General features: G+C 38.5%; 1 protein-coding gene across 1 annotated transcript in view; it reads left to right on the top strand.

Moving 5' to 3' along the window:
* The first annotated feature begins 8,171 nt into the window (after positions 1–8,171).
* CLCA1 (chloride channel accessory 1) overlaps positions 8,172–10,417 on the top strand; it is a 36,765-nt gene continuing 34,519 nt past the window's right edge. The window contains exon 1 of the mRNA XM_030866124.2: positions 8,172–8,443. Coding sequence (XP_030721984.1) covers positions 8,282–8,443 — 162 coding nt within the window. The 5' untranslated portion in view covers positions 8,172–8,281. The remainder of the gene's footprint in view (positions 8,444–10,417) is intronic.

The following is a 10,417-nucleotide window of genomic DNA, read 5'->3' as shown; positions in this document are numbered from 1 at the left end:
ATGAATCCACAATGGCACACCACTCAGCAACAAAAAGAAATGAACAACTGATACATGCAACAGCATACCTGAAATCCCAAAAGCATTATGTTGAGCTAAAGAAGTCAGACTCAAAAGAGCACAGACTGTATGATTCCATTTATTAAAAGTTCAAGAACAATACTAATCTCTGGATATAGAAATCATAATAGTGGTTGTCTCAGAGCAAACGTGTGAGCATTCACTGGAAAGCTTTCTGGAGCAATGAAAATGCTATAGGGACTGATTGCAATAGTGGTTGACTGGGTATGTATACCTTTGTCAAAATTCATTTACCTATTTGCAATTGATCTGTTCATTTTATTGCATTTACATGTTCCATCAAAAGAAACACTATGAATGAATTTATTGTATCTTTCCCTTTTAGCAAGCAATGGTTCTAGACCAGGAGTAATTTTACTCTCTCAGGTGACATTTGGCAATGTCAGCTGACTACTTTGATTATCATAGTTTGGGGTATGATCTAGTGGGTAGAGGCCAGGGATGCTGCTAAACATCCTACCTGGCACCAGACAGCCCCCACAACAAAGAATTAGCCAAAAATGTCAATAGTGCCAAGATTGAGAAACCTTGCCTTATAGGGAGGAAGAGAAAGGCATCATTCATAAAGACATTTGACACCTGAATACAAGAAAAGTGGCCTTAGTGAAGGGGAAAGGGGGAACAAAACTGAACCAGATTTAAATGAAGTAGAGAAGACAAAAAGAATAGAAAAAAATAGTTTAAATAAAGTGAAGATGGTCTATGTTAGAGGATTGAATTCATAAGGCTGGTAGAAAATCTAACTGATGAAAAATAAAGAAAGGGAATGGATATAAAGTTGGGAGGATGCTGCATTATGTGTTAAGATCTGTGTTATGATCTGTGAATGTAAAATACAGGGAAACAGGGAATAGAAGCAGAGGGGAAGTGAGATGAATAGTGGGCTCTGAAGAAATGAGAATCTGATTTAGTTTGCATTTACCATAGGAAGTAGAAAATGCACAGCTCAGGCACAAAGAGAGAGACAAAATAAGATATGAAAGTTAGGGATACAATTATAGAGTACATGATGATAGAGAGACAAGTACTCAAAGGCACAGAAACAGAAGCTCATATGCATGGAGGTAATTAGAGCTTGTCCCTAAAGGTCAAAAGAAATGCATCCTTCCATAAATCCCTCCTGCACTTAGACTACACAGCTCTTATCAGCAAGATGATAGCCTGGATGGGTGGAGAATGACCCAGATGGTGGCCAATTTTATCTCCCACTTCCTCTAGGCTACCTGCTGCTAAGTCTTATTGAAAAGCTGCTTTCTGGGAACACTTGTCTCGAGGGCACAAGAAGGAGGAAGCTATTCAGTACAGTGGGCAATTGCTTTCGATAGAAAGATATCCTTGGCTTATGAAACGGAAGCAATATAACTTAGTAAACATCCAAAAGGAACATTTAAAAAATTGGTATAACCTTACATCACACCAGTATAGGAAAGAAGAAGCAAGAGCATGAAGAAGATAAAAGAAAAAGAAGAGTGTGAAATGCAAGAGTAAAGAAAATTAGAAATTAAGAGTAGAAATTAAGAGTAGAAAAGACAGAACTACCACTCCAATGCTGACATGTTAGGATTTCTAAATGATAGTCTTTAGTCCAATATTTTAGTTTTATGTATAAATTTATTTCAATTACAAAAGTAATTCATGCTATTATTAAAACTACAGATGTTTAAGTAAGAAGTGATAAACAAAATAGATGTTAAACAAATAAGCTTAATTATTCCTTTATTAATGGACATTTAGGTAGTTCTACTTCTTGTTATTATAAAGTATGTTTTGAGGGACAAATTATATTACCCTTGTACATATACTCTTATGCACCTGTGTGAGTTGTTCTTTGTATATATAATCTAGTGTACCTGTGTGAATCTATCTGCAGGGTAAATTCCTAGCATGGAGTTGCTATGTTGAAAGATACACACACTTAAATTTTGATACATAGTTCCTTCCAAAGCATTTATACCAATTTTTATGTCATCAAAAATGTATGACTACCTGTTTCCTTATTACCATTACTAAAGTAGGTAATGAACTAGGGGGTGGAAACAGGAGTCATATTGAAGTATTACATGGCAGAGAGCTTAAAACTACCTCTTAAACATCAATATCCTACAAATACACCTTGGTCATTCTTACTTGAGGCCATCTAATGCAAAGCCCTGGCTTTCTCCATCTTGTTGGCTCCTCTCCAATTTTTCCCTTCAAGACTAAGGTTTGGGCAAGTGGGAGTGAAGAAGAAGTGTAAAGATAAGATACTTTATTGAATAAATTCCATGTGCCAGGCATTGTGCTAACTGTGTTATATTAGGTTTTTTTTTAATTTTTCAATATTCAAAATACCAGTATACCATAGCTAATATCAATGAAAGTAGATTTGATGCAAGAGGTATTATTAGAGATAGAAAAAAAATTTTGTGATGATAATTATATAACAATCCTAAATTTGCCTGCACCAAGAACATAGCTTTAAAATATATAAAGCAGAAGTTGATAGAACTGAATAAAGGAAAAAGAAATAGACAAATTCACAATTATAATTGGAGATTTTAACACACCTCTCTCAGCAACTAAAAGAACAAGCAGCCAAGAAATTGGTAAGAAAAGAGACAATTTGAATAACATGATTAACTAACTTGGCCTAACATATATAAAACACTGTAACCCAACAACTACAGAATAAATATTTTTCTTGAAAGCACATGGAACGTTTTACCAAAATAGACCATAAGCTGAGGCAAAAAATAAGACTCAACCAATTTCAAATGATTTAAATCTTAGGGTATTCTTTCTGACTCTAGTGGAATTAAACTAGAAATCTATAATAGATTAACTAGAGACTCCCCAAGTGTCTGGAAATTAAGCAACACACTTCTTTTTATATAGCCCATAAATAAATAAATTCAAGAATTTATTCTAGGAATGTAAGAGGGATTTAACATTGAAAACTCAACCAGTGTAATTTCCCATATTAACAGAATAAAGAAAAAAATCACATGGTAATCTCAATAGATGCATAAAAAGCACTTGATAAAATTTAAAACCTATTTATGATTTTTAAAAAGAAAACTCTTAGCAAACTAGGAATACAAGGAGACTTTCTTAGTCTGATAAAGATATCTACAAAATATCTCTAGATAATATCATACTTAATGGCCAAATATAGGATGCTTTTTCACTTGGGATTGGGAACAAGAAAAAAGATACCCATTCTTTCCACCTGTATTCAACGTTGTACTGGGGGGTCCTAGCTAGTGTAATAAGAGAAGGAAACAAAATAAAAGATATAAGATTGGAAAGGAAGAAGTAAACATGTTATTATTCACAGATGACATAATTATAAACACAAAATCCAAAAGAATCTACAAACTACCTGAAATAATGAATTTAGCAAGCTCCATGGATGAAAGGTCAGTACAAAAAAATCTAATATATTTCTATATACCAGCAATAAACAATCAGAAAATGAAATTTTATAAAAATACCATTTATAATAGCACCCCCCAAACTTTTAAAAACCACGGAAATAAATTTAATGAAAGGTGCAAAAGACTTTTACCCTTAAAATTATAAAACATGGTTGAGATCAAGTAAATAAACTTAAAATGAAGAGATATGCCAGGTCCATGGATTGAAAGACTCAATATTATAAACAAGTCAATTCTTTCCAAACTGATGTATAATTTTTTTTTTTTTTTTAGGTAAGAAGTGGACTTACTTAGAGAGATACACATTCCATAGAATGCAGTCCATCTCAAAAAGGCAAGAATGACCTTGGGAGAAATAAATACACTCTACCGACAGAGTGTGGGCCATCTCAGAAGGCGAGAGGCCCCGAAGTATGAGGTGGTTAGTTTTTACGGGCTGGGTAATTGCATAGGCTAATGAGTGGAGGATTATTCCAACTATTTTGGAGAAGGGGTAGAGATTTCCAGGAACTGCGCCACCGCCCACTTTTTGGCCTTTTATGGTTGACCTCAGAACTGTCATGGCACTGATGGGTGTGTCATTTAGCTAATGTATTACAATGAGCATATAAATTTAATGTGATCCAGTCAAATCCAGGAGTTTTTTTCTGGTAGAATTTCCAAGATGATCCTAAATTTTATATTTAAATGCAAAGGACCAAAAATAGCCAAAATAATCTTGAAATAAGAAAAACAAATATGGAGTGTTTATATTACCAGATATCAAGACTTACAAACCAGTAGTAACTAAGACAATATGGTATTGAGGTAAGCCTTGTCATATAGACCAATAGAACAGAATAGAGTCCAGAAACAGACCTGCACACTTGCAGTCAACTCATTCACAACAAAAGCACAACTGCAATTCAGTGGGGGGGAATGATGGTCCTTTCAATAAATGATCTGCATGTATTGCTATCCAGAGAGGAAAACAAAACAAAAATCTTGAATTTTACCTCACACTATACACACAAAAATAATTTGAGATACATCACAAACCTAATTGTGAAAGATAAGACAATAAAGCTCTAGAATAGAATATTGTATAACATCTTCATGAACTTGGGGAAGTTGTCTTAAATATGACCCCAAAAACAATACCCATAAAATGAAAAATTAAATTGAATTCCATTAAAGTTAAGAACCTCTGTTCATCCAAGAGACCCATTAAGGCAAGCCACCTACTGGGAAAAGATATTTGCAATACATACATCCAATAAAGAACTCAATACCCAGAACATATAAAGAATTCCTCTAGATCAACAAGGAAAATACTAACCTGATTAAAAATTGGGCAAAAAGACTTGGAAAGGCACTTCATAACAGAGGATATCCAAATGACCAGTAATTATATGAAAAGGTGTATAACAAAATTGGTTATCAGGGAAAATGCAAATTAAAATCACAGTACTATATGATTATACCCCACGCAGAGTGGACAAAATTGTAAAGAGCAGCAGTACCCTGTACTGGTAGAAATGTGGATCAATACAACAATTTTGAAAAGTATTTGGCCGATCGACAATGGCTAGACATACATATACCCTGTGACCCAGCAATTCCACTCTTGGTATGTACCCAACTGAAGTCAATGCTTATGTCTATGGCAGTGTTATTTAAAATAGCCCCAAACAGGAAATAATCCAAATGTTCATCAAAAGCAGTAAGTAAATTGTGGTATATTTTTACAAAGAAATACAATGGAAAAAGAACATATTACTGCTACACACAACATGGCTGAATTTCACGCAGAAAATGTTACGTGAAAGTAGCCAAACACAAGAGGGCATACTTATATTTCTGTTTATATAAAGTACACAAACAGGTAAAATTAATCAGCGTGGCGTTGGAGGTCAGTATCGCAATTACCATTCGGAGGTTTTTGACTAGAAGGGTATACAACAAAGACTTCTGGGATTTGGAAATATAAACTTTGGTGAAAGTTTGTCTCTCAGGGTGCTAACTCCCTGCACCTCTGGTTTGTGTCATTTGGCCCATCTGCACTGCCTCTGACAAAGTCCGATCCCAGGTGCCATGGGGTGATGCTTTATGTGAGCCAAAGCCTCTGTGAATCTGTTTAGGCTGAACTTGGGCACCAGAGAGAGTGGGGCTGCCACCACACCCTGTCCAGTGGAGGCCATGCTAAACTCCGCCCTCTCCCTGGGGAAGCAAAGAGCCAGTGGTGTTAGGAGATGAGGCAACCGAGGCAGCAGCAAGGACTCTCCATTGAGGGAGCAGCCAAGGCCCAGCCAGCAGGGAAGGCCACACAAAATATGAGGAGGCACCTAATCTGGATCTGTCATACCGGTGACCCCTGTCATAGGCACCTGCACCAGCCACAGCCCGGCAAGGGCAAGGCAACTAAAGGCTCAGACCCCTCAGTAAGGAAAGGCTGGGTTATACCAACAGGAAAAAAACCAAACAAACACAGATCAGTCAAAATGCTGGCTAAAAATGAGGGAAATTGGTGATGAAGGAAGGAGATAATACATATCTATAATGGCCTTGAGACCAGCTATAGCAGCAGGCACTGTGATTTATTTCAATAACTCTGTCGCTTTGGGTATTTTAGGAGATTGCAATTGGCCAGCACTTCGAAGGAGATTCTATGAATGATTCTATGAGAGGGCTTGTACCCTCTCTCAGGGAAAAAGTGAGACAGCTTGTGCCCCTGCCCCCAATTCCAGCCTTAACTTATAATATTGGAGCTAGATAGAATGAAAGGACGTGAGTGGATCTGAGCAGTTCAAGAAGTAAATTGTATTGGACTCATCTTATTGAAGCTCCTTAGGGTTGTTTGGCCCCACCTGTCCGCCTGACCCAATGGGCACTTACTCCTCCTCAGTCACTACCTACTCCTTGTAGGCCCAAGTGGTTCTACTACCAGAGGTCAACAGGCACCACCTGGAATCTTTGGCTCTTTATACACCACAGGGCATAGGATTTTCTTTCCAAGCAGCTGCTGAATGGGCTGGGTGACACAGCCAGAAGGGTGATCACCTGTAGGAGATGAGAAGGGGCCAAACACTTTTCCTTCCTCCTATAGCCCATTAGGAGACATCCCAGAAAGCAGGGCAGGTGCACCTGCAGGGTGGCCTGCTGGGTCTGTTTACTATTCCAGAGCCAGCTTAGTAAGCACCTTTCACTGTTTCCCAGGCTTCCCTGAATCATTTCCCCTTTTTCTCACTCTCACTGTTCTGGGATTAAGCTTGCAAATCATTTTCACATAAGCTTGTCTTAGACTCTCTTTTCTAGGGAACCCAGGAGATACACGTATAGTGGGGGGCGGGGTATGAGATATTTTAAAATGTAAAATATTTTATGACATATGTATAATAAATGCATACATTTATTCAATAAGAATTGAATAAATTATTTTTATATAAAAGTATATTTAGATTATCTGGACAACTATTTTATCATTGAGTACTTCCACTCTATTCCAATGCTTCACTTTTGATTGATTAAAGATTACATACTTGGGCTTCCCTGGTGGCGCAGTGGTTGAGGGTCCGCCTGCCGATGCAGGGGACACGGGTTCGTGCCCCGGTCCGGGAGGATCCCACGTGCCGCGGAACGGCTGGGCCCGTGAGCCATGGCCGCTGAGCCTGCGCGTCCGGAGCCTGTGCTCCGCGGCGGAAGAGACCACAACAGTGAGAGGCCCACGTACCGCAAAAAAAAAAAAAAAAGATTACATACTTAAGCAATAAGTACTAATTATTAGCAACAAGTACCAATTTAATTTTTATGAGTGAGTGTCAAAGACAGACAAGATGAAATTGATGCTTATCACTGTGTGAAGATCAAATGACGTTATGAGATGAAGGGATATTTCAACTAATTTGAATATAGGACCAATTTGAATTGGTAGACCAATTTGAGTTTTCAACTGAGATTTGGCAAACTTAAAATAATCTATGCAGTAGCTGGCAGTCCACTATTCATGTTCTGAGAGACATTTAATTTCAGTAAAATAATTGAATGTTAATTTGAATTTTACTGGGCAGTAGAAGCTACGGAATAGTGAAATAGAGGTTTGATGAGGAAACTTGAGGGAGTTTCCCTTGCACAGTGAGATATAAATTTTATCTTTTCATTATAGAATATTCAATAATATCTAATGTGGCTTGCTAATGTTTTGGTGCAAGTAGATTGTCTAAGGGAGTAACGAGAGGTGCTGAGGTTACAGAAAGATCGAAGACGATAAAAATAAAGACCACCATGAGGGATAACTGGATATACAGTTTATACTTAATGAATGCGTACTGAATACGCAGAACAGTCAGGCCTCCACTGGGCAGGCAGGGGTTAGAGGGTGGATTTGGGTGGGTCAGTGTCCCTGGCTGGACAAACATTTGTAAGAAGTAAACATCTTTCAATGGCAAAGCTGCTTGTCAGCTGTGAGTCCTTCCAGGCAACCAGACGTGGCTCCCCACCCTTGTTCCCAGGAAATGGCAAAGGTGAAGGCAAGGCTAATATTCCTTTCAAAATAAAATATTTAAAAGTACACAAAATTTGAGATGAAATTATAGTTATCATAATGATAGCTATAGTTAGCATTCCTCCTAGTGGTGACAAATCCAATTGTGAAACAATTTGGGGTCAAGGGGTTAAAGTCCTGTGATAAACCACCTCTGATAACTTGGAAAACTGTGCGTTTACATATCCATATATATAGGGGTAAAGAAAGATGCCTCCATAACTAACATTTTCCAAAGAGAGAACCCAAAGGCAGATGTACAGCAATGGGGTCATTTAAGAATTCGGTTTTCATCTTGGTCCTTCACCTTCTGGAAGGGGCCCTGAGTGATTCACTCATTCAGCTGAATAATAATGGCTATGAAGGCATTGTCATTGCAGTTGACCCTAATGTGCCAGAAGATGAAACACTCATTCAACAAATAAAGGTAAGTCGTAAATGGTAATTATCCATGCTTTTTTGAAAAATTAAGCATAATATTGTGATAGAGGAAACGTGAGTTCTCTAATTCCAGCTGCGTGACACTGGCAAGTTTTTTTTTATACCTGTGTCTTCATTTCTTCAACTATAAAATGGAAATAATAACACAACCATTATGATTCTTCCGAGAGATGAGATAATAAATGCAATGCACATAATTCAGAGCTTGATATATTGTTGGCACTTAATAAATGATTTCATTGAAAATTATTTAGTTCTGCAACCAAGGCAGAGCCAACTACATTTGGCAGATATTGTGAGATGCGCAGAGGGCAGTTCCTTTGCCTGATTTTACCACTGGCTCATATCAGAGTCTCCTTTTATCCTCCTAATTGTAACCTGCTTCTCTGCAATTCTAATATAGGAGTCCAAGATGCAAATCGCTAACTTAAGAACAAGCCCGACCCTTACAGTGTGAGGAAACCCTGCATTTTCCCAGCCCCAATGCAAAGTGTCCTCTTGGGGCTGCTGAGCAGCCTCACTTCACTTGTTGCTTTTTCTGTAGGGGAAGGAAAAATTAGGGAAGAGGACTCTTCCTGTCCAGGCAGAGGCACCTAACTGTTTTAAGATAGAGGGATTAGAGAGGTTTTGTACAACAGCAAACAGCAAAGAATATGAGGGAAATGTCTTATAAAAGACCACCCTGGAAAGCGGCTGTAGCACACACAGAGGTGGTGCTGCATAATGAACAGAAGTACTGGTCTATAAAATGGGGATAATAATAAGTATCTTTCTCACAGGGCTTTGTGAGGATTAACAATGCATGCATAAAAGGGAAGCTAGGTGAAATGTATATGGGAACTCTGTACATTTTTTGCATGTTATCTGTTAAGTCTAAAATTATCTCAAAAACTTAGAAAAACTTTAAAAAAAAAACTTAGAAAAACTTTAAAAATGCATGCAGAGTGCCTGGTACACAGTAAGAGCTCAATAAATGGTAGGCAAATCATCAGTCCCCAGGTCTACTTTTAATCCTAGATAGAAAGAGCTCATCATTCCTCACCAAGCCAAAGGGACTGAGACTTGTTTCTGGGCAAAGTTCCTGAGTGTGAGCTCAGAAGTTAATAGGGCAAGGGCCCCAAGGGTCTCCTTGAAAGGTTCCTTGCTCTGAACAGGAGCAAACCCAGAAAGATGGAGTTTGGGGAGAGAACCATCTCTACCACGAAGAGGAGTTTGGGGCTGGAGAAGTACAGCAGTTGAGGGGGAGAGGAAGTTCACCTGCTTAAACCAGAAGACCATCAGATATTACTGCCATCAGTGAAAGGGAAATTCATGCCTTCTGAAATTTCTTAACAATCAGAAAACTTGGGTGAGTCTTTGATTGCTTCTAAACTTAGGAACAGCATCAGAAAAAAATGAAATAGCCACTTGGAGCAAGAGACCAGGAAAGTGTTGGAGGAAAATGTGACCAGTATGTTTCTGTCTCCGGCTGGACAGTCAGTGGTGCTCAGGGACATGTGGGAAGGAGCACATTAGCATCTCTAAGGACAGTGGTAATTTGTATTTGTATGGTGCTTTAGAGCAAAAGCAAAAGGACTTTCACCTCACTCTCTTTGGGGGGTTCCTCCTGAGAAATATACTTCTCCTTACAATTATTAAATTGGTTTTTTGTTATGAGCCCTAAGTGAGTTGGGTATGAGAGAGGTTGGTTTCCACGTTTCTTTGTCACAGGAGCACTTTTAAGGGCAATAGTGTGCTCAGAGTCCCTAAATGAGTAGTTAATAAAAGTGAGTTCCTATTTGATGTTCCAGACCTGCAGTCGAGGGACCTCACTGTGGGTTTTGCCACTTTCCTGGTCATCCCTCAGTCTCTGCTTTCTGGGGAGACTCTCCCCCGGGTGTCCCTGTGTGAGCAGAAGCCTCTAAGTAAGCTCTTAAATATTGTACTTGCTTCAGCAGGGCAGTCCGAGCGTCTCTCCACC

This window comes from Globicephala melas, chromosome 1 (genome assembly GCF_963455315.2).
Source record: "Globicephala melas chromosome 1, mGloMel1.2, whole genome shotgun sequence".
Taxonomy (NCBI): Eukaryota; Metazoa; Chordata; class Mammalia; order Artiodactyla; family Delphinidae; genus Globicephala; species Globicephala melas.
Note: the sequence above shows the minus strand (reverse complement) of the source record. Positions and strands in the feature narration are given on the sequence as shown.